General features: G+C 41.9%; 1 protein-coding gene and 1 long non-coding RNA gene across 5 annotated transcripts in view; one reads left to right on the forward strand and one right to left on the reverse strand.

The window, feature by feature from the left end:
- Window positions 1–2,864: 2,864 nt before the first annotated feature.
- The window catches only part of LOC119131437, a 21,231-nt gene continuing 10,094 nt past the window's right edge, over window positions 2,865–14,001 (forward strand). Inside the window, exons 1-2 of the long non-coding RNA XR_005099650.1 lie at window positions 2,865–2,875; window positions 5,110–5,114. This is a non-coding gene — a long non-coding RNA (uncharacterized LOC119131437). The remainder of the gene's footprint in view (window positions 2,876–5,109; window positions 5,115–14,001) is intronic.
- The window catches only part of megf10 (multiple EGF-like-domains 10), a 78,035-nt gene continuing 75,735 nt past the window's right edge, over window positions 11,702–14,001 (reverse strand). For all 4 annotated transcript variants that reach the window (XM_037265788.1, XM_037265787.1, XM_037265786.1 and 1 more), the window contains one exon: window positions 11,702–12,929. In XM_037265788.1, the coding sequence (XP_037121683.1) occupies window positions 12,763–12,929 (167 nt within the window). In that variant the 3' untranslated portion in view covers window positions 11,702–12,762. The remainder of the gene's footprint in view (window positions 12,930–14,001) is intronic.

Consider the following 14,001-nt stretch of genomic DNA (forward strand, 5'->3'; position numbering starts at 1 on the left):
GCAATATTCAGCCCGTTTTCGCTGAAAAACCTCAAGCGTGATTGTGGTGCAATGACTTCATAAGTGCCGCCTTAATTTATTTGGCTTCATACTGTCCGCTGCCAACATTGTAAGGCACAGGAAACACACCGGTCTTTCCTCGTCTCCCATCGTAGTCGCACTGAAGCCGAGCGCTACGTACGCGTCGTCATATTTCCTTGTCTTAGCTTTCGTGTGACTCTCAATTCTCTTATCTCCATCTCTCTCCGCCGTTCCTTTCAACCCTGTTCAATATCCCACTGCACTTTTTATCGCCTGCTCTGTGCTGTGTGCGTATGTTCCGTGCGCTCTACAATAGTGTTGGCTCGTGAGTGAACGGTACGTTCATAAGGAACGACTCTTTTCAGTGAATGAGAGTGAACGACTCACTTCCTAAAGTGATTCGTTCTTTTTTTTCCTTTCATATAACTTCAACCAGTAGGTGTCAGTAATGCCCATTGAAGCTGGTGCCACCTCGCCGTAAAACAAAACGAAGAAGAAAATGACGTAACTTCCCGTTCACGAACGAGTCGTGAATTGCATTTCCCGTTCACTAACGAACGAATCTGTGAGTGAACGAATCACTCACTGAGTGAATCACTCACTGAGTGATTCGCATTTCCAGTTCACCGCGAGAACGGATCAATGAGGGAACGAATCCTGGCTTTCCCGTTCGTGAACGAGTCAATGAGTGAACTGCCTTCCTATGCATCAACGGATCAGTCAGTGAATATGTTGCGTCTCCTGGCGTGAACTATGTAAGCTAGAATGTAGATTTACGATTTACTTATAGTAGGTTTTAAATAACGTGTATGCATATATATGCCTAATCGACTGCAGTTTCACATTAGATTGCTGGTATGAGATGTACTTTTATTATTATTATTATTATTATTATTATTGATAAACATTTATGTTATAACTTGTCTGGTGTTTTATTCCTTGTTTTTATATTCGCCAATCAAAACATAAAAATCAGACATTTGGTTAACTGCTTTATATGACAATATAAGCTCAGTGGCCTAGTGGTAGAGTGTCCGCCCTGAGACTGGAAGATTGTGGGTTCAAACCCCGGCCGGGTCATACCAAAGGCTATAAAAATGGGACCCATTGCCTCCCTGCTTGGCACTCAGCATTAAGGGTTGGAATTGGGGGGTTAGATCACCAACTGATTCCCGAGCGCGGCACCGCTGCTGCTCACTGCTCCCCTCTCCCCCAGGGGATGGATTAAAATCACACGGTGATGGGTTAAATGCAGAGGACAAATTTCACCACACCCAGGTGTGTGTGTGACGATCATTGGGACTTTAATCTTAATCTTTAATGTATATGTGTTTTACGTTGTTATATGAGTTGGTGTCCCCAAAATTAACAAATGTCAGCATAACGGGGTTTTTCTTTCAACCTTTTATTCAAACACAAACACATTCGATATAATAACACCATCAACAAACAAGCCAACAAATACAAAATTAAAACATCACTGTCGGCATAAAGTGTGTCGGCTGGCAATGGCATAGCGGCAATGCTGTCTGTCATTCACTCGAAAATCTTCGCGAACGACCAATCAGCAGCGCCAGCGAGCGTTAGATGGAGGAGGGTCTTTACGAGTCAGGAACGTAATTTCCCGTTCACAAACGAGTCAGTTACGCAATTTCCCGTTCACGACCGAGTGAGAGACTGTTGCCAACGGATCAGTGTGTACGTGTTGTATTATAGAAAGAAACGTGTTAATTACCCGAGCCAATTATTATTATATATAATAATTTGGGGTGGGGTGGGGGGGTTGGGGGTTGTGTAGTTGTATTGTTTGATGTGTATGGGTTGTTTCCACTGGATGTAAAAAAATAAAATAAAATGCCGTATCAGTGTGTGTGTGTGGGGGGGATTCATTGAACTATTCGTTTGAACGAATCTTTTGAGTGAACTGATTATAAAGATTCAGTTCACCTAAAAGAACTGGAATGCACATCACTACTCTACAAGAGCGACTACTCGTTGCGCACACTCTTCCAGTGATACCGCCACTCCCACCTACTGCAGTGGATGTCTAATTACCCTTTAATCTAGTGCAGCCAAAAGAAAAGCATGTTGCCTGGTGTCACACGCGCCCCCCTTGGTATCGCACCGCTATTTGAGAAGCACTGATAAGGTAACAGTAACATAACATATTGTGATCACATAACATAAAATGATGACTAATTACATTATTTTTTATTATAGATTTTCATATCCACCGTATTCCCGGTGTCTGTCCTGGGTTAACAAAAGTGGGCCTTCCAGTAAGAGACTGCACCCCCTTTTCCAAGCAATCATTACCCATCATTACATTGACAATTGTCTTGCATGCCTTGGAACCTTCTTGGCTGCTGGTGGCTGTACTTATGATCAAAAGAAATTTAATGTTACTACAAGCGCATGTTTTTAACTGACTTTCCCAGACGTGGTAAATGTGCTGTTTTGAGCCTGTTATGAGTAATAATAAATATATAAACAATTACATGATGTGTACTTGTGTATGCTTTAGAAATTATTTTGTGGCTTCTGAAATGAAACCTTTGAACAATGACATCCCTCTGACACAGGAAGTAAACAGTAACTACAAAAATGTCGGGAAAATCCTACTCAAACATCTGAATTTAAGGTTAATCAGAGGCACTTTAAGTGGTTGCAGGTGTAAGACTACAGTTTAATATGAGTTTGAATGTGACTGGTTAATTCTGAACAGCCACATCCCCAGTTATTAGAGGGTGTCCACAATTGTGCAACCACTTTATCTCAGTTGTTTTAGCTTCTCTGTAAAATGTTTTTTTTTTATCCTCAAAATCAGTTATATGGATGACAGGTCACAAGAATAGTGGATAACGTTTTGAAATTCATCTTGGTCTCATATTTTAAATAATGAAAAAAAGATGTCATTTGAATTCGTTTGCATAGACACTGTCTATGTTCAATGTGATCACAATGATGAACAAAATAAGAGTTGGGACAAAAATACAAGCAAAATAAAAGCAGGTTGGAAATGGCTTTACAATTTAGATAATATAAAAAACAGTAAACAGTACTCAGAAACAAGACAATGTTTTTTTTATTACACCAGACCAGATCAGAGTATGCACTCTATTTAATTTTTTTTTAGCAAATTCAAAATACAGTGTCTTGAAATTGGTTTTCTATCCCATGTTAAGACAGGTAATGAATGACGTTAATAACATCCAACAATCATGATGAATGTACGTATGTACTTAATCCATATAGGGTGCACTGCATTATATTATTATGCAGGGCATGACTTGCGGTAAAAAAAAAATCACGGGAATGAAAGAATGTTTGGTTGTACTTTATTCTACCTCTTAACCATGTACGTACTATACTGTACTCACATTGTTGTTAATCGATACTCATCCGCAAAACCATCAACGTCCTTATTTTCCATCCATCCATTTTCTGTACCGCTTGTCCCCACGGGGGTCGCGGGCATGCTGGAGCCTATCCCACCAGTCATCGGGCAGTAGGCAGGGGACACTCTGAACCAGCACACAAAGACAAACAACTATCCGCACTCGCCCTCACGGGGGCAATTTGGAGTGCCCAATCAAAGTCAAAAGTCAAAGTCAAAGTCTGCTTTATTGTCAATTTCTTCACATGCCAAGACACACAAAGAAATCGAAATTACGTTCCCACTATCCCACGGTGACAAGACATAGTACACAATATACATACAAGTAAACAACACAAAAAAATAAAAACAAGAAGGCACAAACAATGAATAAATAAGGGGGTGAATAAATAATAAATAAACAAATAACATAATAAATAAGAGGAGCAAAAATGGAGCAAGTGTGCATACAGCAGACAGTCAGAATTCAAGATTCAAGAGTTTTTATTCGCCATGTTTGAGCGTGCCAAACAAGGAATTTGACTTCGGTAAATCACAGCCTCTGTTCAACATTTAGGTGACTAACAACACTCAGGACATGTGAAAAATGGCAAATATTCTCAAACATCCCCTGATCTTAAACTCCCAAGAGGGCAAGGAAGAACTCAAAACGATGGGGAAGGTCCCTTATCCAGGATGACCAGGCTGCAATGGATGCAGAGAGGACACATAGTACAAACAGTGTAGACAAATTCAAAAAAGGTGTGGAGAGCAGGATGTTATTGCACAGTAATGACTCTGAGACTCTAAGAGTGGTGTGAGTTCATCAGAGCAACAGCCTGGGGGAAGAAGCTGTCTCTGTGTCTGCTGGTTTTGGCGTACCGAGCTCTATAACGCCGTCCGGAGGGGAGTAGTTCAAACAGACTGCAACCTGGGTGAGAAGGGTCTGTAGAGATGTTCCTTGCACGTTTCCTGGTCCTGGAGAGGTACAAGTCTTGGATAGATGGGAGGTTGATTCCAATTATCTTTTCTGCAGTCCTGATTGTCCGTTGCAGTCTGTGCTTGTCTTGTTTGGAGGCCGATCCAAACCAGACACTGATGGAGGTGCAGAGGACAGACTGGATGATGGCAGTGTAGAAGGTCTTCAGAAGCTCTCGCGGCAGGTTGAACTTCTTGAGCTGTCTCAGGAAGTACAGCCTCTGCTGGGACTTCTTCCGGACAGAGTCTATGTGGCCGGTCCATTTCAGGTCCCGAGAGATTGTGGTTCCCAGGAACTTGAAGGTGTCTGTGGAGAGAATAGTATTACTGCGGATAGTGAGGGGTAAAGGTGGTGAAGGGTCTCGCCTGAACTCCACTGTCATCTCCACGGTCTTGAGCGGGTTCAGCTCCAGGTAGTTTTGGCTGCACCAGTGGACCAGCCGCTCCACCTCCTGTCTGTATGCAGTCTCATCACCGTCCTGGATCAGTCCGATGAGAGTGGTGTCGTCAGCATACTTCAGGAGCTTCACAGGAGAAATCGTTGGTGTAGAGAGAGAAGAGCAGTGGGGAGAGAACGCACCCCTGAGGGGCTCCAGTATTGGTGGTTCGGGTGTCAGATGTGATGCCCCCCAGCCTCACACGCTGTCTCCTGTTGGTCAGGAAGCTGGTGATCCACTGACAGGTGGAGGCAGGCACCGAAAGCTGGATGAGCTTCTGTTGGAGGATGTCAGGAGCGATGGTGTTGAACGCCGAGCTGAAGTCCACGAACAGGATCCTGGCGTACGTTGCTGGGGTGTCCAGGTGGTGCAGGATGTAGTGCAGTCCCATGTTGACCGCATCATCCACCGACCTGTTTACCCGGTAGGCAAACTGGAGGGGGTCAAGCAGGGGGCCCGTGACATCCTTCAGGTGGTTCAGCACTAACCTCTCGAAAGATTTCATGAGCACAGATGTCAGTGCGACAGGTCTATAGTCATTCAAACCTGTGATGGCGGGCTTCTTGGCCACTGGAACGATGGTGGAGCTCTTGAAGCACGAGGGCACCTCACACAGCTCCAGAGAACGGTTGAAGATCCGTGCAAAGGTGGGCGCCAGCTGCTCAGCGCAGACTTTCAAGCAGGAAGGTGACACGCCGTCTGGGCCCGGTGCCTTCCTGGTCTTTTGTCTCCGGAACATCTGGCGCACTTCCTCCTCGCGGATCTGGAGTGCGGGCGCGGCCTCTGCAAGAGAGAGAGTGGGTGACAACGTTGATAGAGGTGTGGACAGAGCAGTTGTGGGGAGAGGTGAGTATGTAGATTGTGCTGCAGGAAGTCCCGTTGTGTGGGAGGACCGATCAAACCTGCAGTAGAACCTGTTTAGCTGGTTAGCAAGCCTTGGGCTCTCCACAGGACGTTCGTTTCTTGAAGCCCGTGATGCTCTGCAGACCTTTCCACACTGTTGAGGGATCAGGATTGGCAGAGAGGTGTCTCTTCAGGTTCTCCCCGTAACACCTCCTGGCTTTCCTGACCTCTCGGTTCAGTGTGTTTCTGGTCTGCTTGAACAGGTCGCGGTCGCCGCTCCTGTAGGCCTCCTCCTTGACTTTGCGCAGCCTCCTGAAGTTCGGTGTAAACCAAGGTTTGTCGTTGTTGTACGTGCAGAAGGTCTTAGTCTGCACACACAGATCCTCACAAAAACTGATGTATGATGTGACAGTCAGTGAGTTCATGCAGGTCTGAAGTTGCAGCTTCGAAAACTCCCCAATCGGTGCAGTCAAAGCAGGCTTGGAGGTCCTGCCTTGACTCCACTGTCCACTTCCTCACAGTCCTCACCACAGGCTTAGAAGTTTTTAGTTTCTGCCTGTAGGCCGGGATCAGATGAACTAGACAGTGGTCCGAGAGTCCTAAAGCTGCACGAGCCACAGAGTGGTATGCATCCTTAGCGCACAGGACGCTACGCAGAAGGGGGGAGAGAGTTCAGGATCCTAACAGCCTGGAGTATGAAGCTGTTGGTGAGTATGGTGGTGCGGGAGCGCAGGCTCCTGTACCTCTTCCCAGAGGGCAGAAGATCAAACAAAGAGTGAGCGGGGTGACTCACATCACTCACAATCGTGTTCGCCTTGCGGGTGAGATGGGAGGTGTAAATGTCCTTCAGGGAGAGGAGTGAAGCACCAATAATCTTACCAGCCGTGTTCACTATGCGCTGCAGGGCCTTCATGTTGTATTCAGTGCAGCTACCACCCCAAACAGCGATACAACTGGAGAGGACGCTCTCAATGGTGCCACGGTAGAATGTAGTCATGACGGCCGGAGGAGCACTAGCCTACCACGCATGTTTTTTGGGAAGTGGGAGAAAACCGGAGTGCCCGGAGAAAACCCACGCGGGCACGGGACAAACATGCAAACTCCACATAGGGAGGAATCGAACCCGCATCCTCTGAACTGTGAGGCGGACGTGCTAACCAGTGCCCCACCGAGCCGCCAAGTCCTCATCTTCTATATTCAAGTTAAACAGTTGGGCAAGTTCTCCGTTACATACCGAGTTCCCTCTCGTCTTTGTCTCGTCGTTGTCACATTGCTCTTCAGCAATGTTCCCCGCCTTTCCAGAAAGCTTGAATTGTGCCTGGTAAGCATGTCTCTTAGAGGGTGCTAATGCTTTTTGCTTTGCATAAACCGATAGTATTTATTTATCAATGGCGGCGTAGGTACATACTCTACGTATTATGTACTGTTCTCTGATTGATTTACGTAAGTTTACGTACAACGTAATGTCCTCTGATTGGTTCATTGCGTGTACATATTCATATTATGTCTCTACAGATTGTGGAATTGGTCCACACAAAAGGCGCACCTTATTGAAAGGCGTACCTTCGGTATTTGAGAAAATGAAAGGCTTTTAAGTGCGCCTTATGGTGCGGAAAATACGGTACATTAGGGTGACACTGTTAGGATGTGGAAATGTCTGACCACTTCAAATAATTCTAACTTATTAACATGTTAATTATTTGAAGAAAATATTATAATATAAATTATAATATAAATAAAATGATATATAATGTCATTCAGCTAAACTTCATGGGTTCATACATTTCAATTCTTATTCAAAGCATTTGTTCTTTCCTTTTAATTGTAATTAATCAAAGGAAGTGCTTAAAACTTGTGCTCTTGTCACTGTGCTTGATTTCTTAGATTTGCTGCTACTGTGATTCCAGCTTTCCAAACACCTACCTTAGTAAGCCACATTAGTCACATGTCCTCTTTCAAGTATTCACCAAGTATCCTGTTGTATGTGTTTGGTGTTCATTAACTTATAGGGCTGGTTTTGTTTTCAATAAAAAAATAAATGCTCCTACAAATTGCGTTGGGTAAATGAAAATACAATGAGGTGGGCAAAATGTATTGTTTAATTCATCAACGAAAGCCTGTAATTTATGTATACTGACTGATAAAGGCTTCTAAACAACTTTTCCTTTTCATGGCATAAGATTCATTTTTAACAATGCGCCATTTGCACCACGGGTTGCTTGAAAGAAATATAGAAATCTGATCCTGAAGCTGAGCTCACTTCACAAGCTGCAATTATCCATATACTGTACATACTTGTGTGTTTTACATACTAATACTTAAAAGTGGGTAATTGAATCCCAGTGAACCTTGGAGCTCATCGGATGAATTGCAATCGCTTGGCGAGACAGATACAGTATTTTAAGACAATACTACTATGACAGATAAATCAAGATAATTACAGAACTGTATAAAATATATATATAAAAAAAGTAATAACATATTTATATGCTGATGTGCTTTTTTTTTTGTGATGCGGAACCCAAATGCTTTTCTGTTGAAGTAATAAAATGATGGCCAAACGATTTTCTGGTAAAGAGCGGATTTCAAGTTTCCATCAATCCCATAAAACCATCGAGGTTCTGAGGTGTCAAAACAACCCCTAAAGTCTAGGGCCGAGAGTCCCTAACCAGGAGTGTCCAAACATTTTGCAAGGTGGGGCAGATTTGATAAAGTGAAGGGGCCCGGGCCCATTTTTTCGGACATTTTTAACTACAAAAATCTCATGCAAATACTCACTGTTCTGCCTTTCATTCATACCTGAAGAGTCAGATAACATTGAACAAACTGTATGAAATACCTTAAATTTACATGAGTTTAAAATTATTTTTGCCTCATGAATATTTTAAACAGGAGTTATAAGTAATGCAAAGTTGTCTGTTATTATTAAAACTTAAAACAAGTGAATTTTGCTCGTCATTTACAATATCTTTCAGAATGTAATAGTTTGTGTCACGTCTACAGGTTCATAACATCAACAGTTAACATGGCCACTTCGGAATGTTTAATATTAAGTAAAATTTACTTTTGATTTACTTTTGACTCACAGCCCTGTGTGAAGAATCGCTGTTGTGATGCCAGTTCAGCTTGGAGCTGCTTCACTCCCTGTTAGCTTGTCATATGTGTTAGCATGTTTAGTCTGATAGTGTCTCTTTAGGTTGAAATCCTTAAACAAGTCAACCATCTCTTTACAAATTAGACAAACACAATTGCCTTGATTTTTGTTGAAGAAGTATTGTAATTGCCATTTCTCTTGAAAGCAATGGCCCTCAACATCAACTTTCCTGTTTTCTTTGCAGTCGCCATGGCAGAAATAAGCAGAGAAGAGAGGTGATAGGAGGTATTACAGTTTCAAGTTTCATTTTTTTCTTTTTAAATTCAGTTTGACAGTGCAGGCGGGCCATAAATAATACATTATAAGACCGAAGCTGCAGGCCGTATGAAATCTGACCGAGGGCCGGATTTGGCCCGTGGGCCGGACTTTGGACATGTTGCCCTAGATCAGGGGTGTCCAAATTTTTTGCAAGGAGGGCCAGATTTAATAAAGTGAAGGGGCCCGGGGGCCAATAGTTTTTTCAGACATTTTTCAACTACAAAAATTTCATGCAAATACACACTGTTATAAAACAAATTTCATTGTCACAATTGTCTTTATTTTTCAAATGACAAAATAACCAAATATAAGCCATTCAGGCAGATGTGAACAACTCTAAAAACACAAATTCTGCCTTTCATTCATATCTGAAGAGTCAGATAACATTGAACAAACTGTTTGAAATACCTTACATTTACATGAGTTTAAAATTATTTTTGCCTCATGAACATTTTAAACAGGAGTTATAAGTAATGCAAATTTGTCTGTTATTATTAAAACTTAAAACAAGTGAGTTTTGCTCTTGTCATTTACAATATCTTTCAGAAAGTAATAGTTTGTGTCATGTCTACAGGTTTATAACATCAACAGTATTAACATGGCCACTTCGTAATATTTAATATTAAGTAATATTTAATTTTTATTTAATTTTGACTCACAGCCCCGTGTGAAGAATCGCTGTTGTGATGCCATTTCAGCTTGGAGCTGCTTCACTTTATCAGCGCGGTTACTCCCTGTTAGCTTGTCGTATGTGTCAGCATGTTTAGTGTACTAGTGTCTCTTTAGGTTGAAATCCTTAAACAAGGCAACCGTCTCTTTAGAAATTAGACAAACACAATTGCCTTGATTTTCAGCGAAGAAGTATTGTAATTCCCATTTCTCTTGAAAGCGACGTTCCTCAATGTCAACTTTCCTCGTTTTCTTTGCAGTCGCCATGGCAGAAATGAGCGGCGAGGGGTGGTGCCGCCACCTTTTGGTAATAGGAAGTATTACAGTTTCATGATTTTTTTTTTCTTCAGTTTGACAGTGCAGGCGGGCCATAAATAATACATTATAAGACCGAAGCTGCGGGCCATATGAAATCTGATCGGGGGCCGGATTTGGCCCGCGGGCCGGACTTTGGACATGTTGCCCTAGACCAGTGGTTCCCAAAGTGGGCGGTACCGCCCCCCTGGGGGCGGTGGAAAGATCTGGGGGGGCGGTGAGGAAGAAAGGGGCGGTAGGGGGGCGGCAGTCGATTTGTACACAACACGCCGCCCTGGCCCAGTCAGATCCGACAGCATAGACTACAAAAGCAAAAGCTCAGGTTTATAATTTCAAGCTTGTAATGTTCAGAATTTTATCTATAATAAAAACCGCATTCTGGCGGTCAACATCATCTTGAGTTCAAGTCAACATGAAATTGGGGACTCGCCAGAACGCGCCGTGTTGTGTTGAGCTGGTTAGGGCAGTGGTCCCCAACCACCGGGCCGCGGACCGGTACCGGTCCGTGGGTCACTTGGTACCGGGCCGCCAAGCCGCACAGAATTTTTTTTTTTATCGACGATCAATTAATTCAGGTCAAGACACTTGTTTCCATATGTGCCTTGGGGGGGGGGGGGGCGCTAGGAATTCACTGGGGAGCCAAAGGGGGCGCCAGCCTGCAAAAGTTTGGGAACCACTGCCCTAGACAATCACACTATCACCATGTTGCACTGTTGGTATTATGTTATTTTTCTGAAATGCTGTGTTACTAACGAAACACAGACCTTCGACAAAAGTTTAACTTTCTTTTTGTCAGTCCATAGCATATTGGCCCAAAAGTCTTGGGATTCAGGCAGATGTGTTTTGCAAAACGAAGACGAGCCTTTATGGGTTTTTTTGGCCAGCATACTGGAGTCCCAAAGCTTTCAGAATGACTTTGCAGCACATTCCAAAACAATAGATGTCACTTATTTTATTTCTCAGCTGTTCTTGAATTTCTTTAGAACATGGCATTTTGTTTCAACTTTTTGAGATGTTTTGGGCCGACTATATATTTTGTCAAATAGGTTCCCTTTGGGCGAATTCTTGACTGATCAGTGTCTGGGGATGATCAAGCTTGGGTTTGGTCCATGAAAATGAACTAAAACACAGTAAAGTCATGTTTTTACAAGTGAGGGCAACTACTTATTCACAGAGGGCCATATAGCTTTGAATAGTTTTATGTCATAAAAAATATCAACACCATTTAAAAACTGGATTTTCTGTATTCATTGGCTATCATTGTGTGGCTTCTATATTGGTTTGATGATCTTAACGTGGGGGAAAATTAAAATAAAAAAAAAAGAGAAAGGGCCAAAAACGTTTTACTGGTACTGTAGATAAACTTTTGCCTTCATCTGAATCTGCATTTATATTCCTCTCAGAGTTTCTTTTTCTGTTCGCCGGAACCCGCACTTTTGTATCCTCTTTTGTAACACTATCTGGATAAAAGAAAATCCTTTCTAATCACATAAAGTAAATCTGCCTGTCCCTGGTTTGCTCTTGGTTCCTCCTTCTCACACCGAACCGCAATAAATTTCCCCTTTAGCAGTTAGTACCTCAAAGGTAATAAAGAGCATCCGAGTCAAAGTAAAAAGAAAAACACTGCTAATGTACAAGAATAAAGTTATCAGATGAGAAAAGCTTATAATATTGTGAGTATTGTAATTTCAACTGGTGAGACAAGTACCTCTCCCCTACCCATCTGCTGACCACCATGCAGTACTGTATCAGGTAATATTTAAGAAAATTAAAAGCACTGTTAGTTGATGATCAAACACCCCAACAAAAGCGATTATATTAGTACTTGTACCTCTTTCACAGGGACAAATACAATAGTTATGTCAAACTGTTAACATTGATGATGGTGATGAAGCACAACCAATGTTGACTTACACTGATAGACAACCTTTCACATTCACGTGAGTGGGAATTTATTTTATTCAATTTAGTCAGTGTTTCCCAACCTTTACTGAGCCAAGGTACCCATTTTTATCCATTCCAAAAATCTCATATCGCACAAACAAACCAAATATCACAAAACATGCAAAAATAATGATGATCTTGTCTCAATTTACTCCTAGATTTACTTAGTTTAGTGTGAAATCTGTGTCTGTCTAATAGTAAACAAACCTAATATACTTGCAGGAAGTCATTACATATTCTGTTGTATGAAAGGTAGCAAGTGGATAACTTCTGCAATCTAATAGAAAAGTGTTGAATTGTTATGAGTGTCACTGTTGTGATAAATTTGGAGTTAACAATTTTTGGACAAATGCAACATTTTAAAATTTCCTGCAGTACTGCTGATGAGCTTTCACGACACATACAGTAAGTACTATAAGCTACAGCAACGCGGTTGGGAATCACTGAATTAAAGTATAATGTGTATTTGGAATGTGAACCGCAACTTCTCAACTATTAGACAGACGTGTCCGGCCGGAAACACAATTTTATAAAATAGTCTGAGGTGCTACATATTAAACATATAAAATTATTTCATTTGACTTACTTAAAAAATGATTTCAGTTGAAAATAAAAACTGTAAAATTATGTTTTGTATACCCACTATGTTTACAGATATTATAAAACAAACGCGTGAAAACACAATATGACAAAAATGAAAGAATGCAAACTTTTGATGCTTCCACTTGTGGAGGTACAAAACTTATTACTCCCGTGAATCTCTCTTGTCAGTCACTCTCCAGCTCCTTTGGCTCTGACGTTGGACTTTCTCGGGTTGGTAGTACATCATAGTGACAAGGAATGTGGCTGTTTTTTGGTAGATCATATGGGTTCTGGCCTGGCTGCATGCAGTCGCTACTTTGTCCAGTGCCATGAACAGTGCTTACAGTTGGCTCTGAAAGAAAGACACAGAAGATTACGTGACATTCATTTATTGAATAACTACTACAATAATTATTAGTCTGCTCCATAAAAGGGAAAAGAGACATGATCATTCTTATTACCCAAAACTGATAGGGAGCCAAAGTAACAAAAAAATGACAAAAAACTGCGAAAGTTTGGGGTACGTACAGGCTTTGCAATAAATGTAAGCAAATAAAAAATATACCTGACAAGAAAAGTAGAACTGTAATGTACTTACAGTTTATACAATATAGTACAAAGTGATGTGGTCATTTAATCAAAGAGTAATTCACACGTCCTATCAAAATTTAGTGGTAAATCCACTGGCAATCCGTCCGTCCGTCCGTCCGTCCGTCCGTCCGTCCGTCCGTCCGTCCGTCCGTCCATCCATCCATCCATCCATCCATCCATCTACAAATAAATAGTCCATCCATCCATCTTCTATACCGCTTGCCTCCACAGGGGTCGCGACTGTGCTGGAGCCTATCCTAGCAGTCATCGGGCAGTAGGCGGGGGACACCCTGAACCGGTTGCCAGCCAATCGCAGGGCACATAGAGACGAACAACCATCCGCACTCGTACTCACACCTAGGGGAAATTTGGGGTATTCAAGTGCCCTACCAATCATGATTTTGGGATGTGTGAGGAAACCAGAGTGCCCGGAGAAAACTCACATCGGCATGGGGAGAACATGCAAACTCCACACAGGGTGGAATCGAACCCTCCTAACTGTGAGGCAGACGTGATAATCAGTGCACCACTGTGCCACCCCCAAATAAGTAGTGACGTACATATTTTTAGTTGTCATTATCATATTTGGTAATCCAAAAGTAATTAAAAGTACTCACTTTGATAATATGGTAGATTATATTAGATTATATTAATAACAAGCAACTAATAACTGTATTGCAATACATTTTTAGAGCAACCCTCCCAATTTTAGAGATATGTATATATATATATATATATGTATATATATATATACATACATACATACACATACATACATACATACATACATACATACATACATACATACATACATACATACTACATACATACGT

Source organism: Syngnathus acus, chromosome 12 (genome assembly GCF_901709675.1).
Source record: "Syngnathus acus chromosome 12, fSynAcu1.2, whole genome shotgun sequence".
Taxonomy (NCBI): Eukaryota; Metazoa; Chordata; class Actinopteri; order Syngnathiformes; family Syngnathidae; genus Syngnathus; species Syngnathus acus.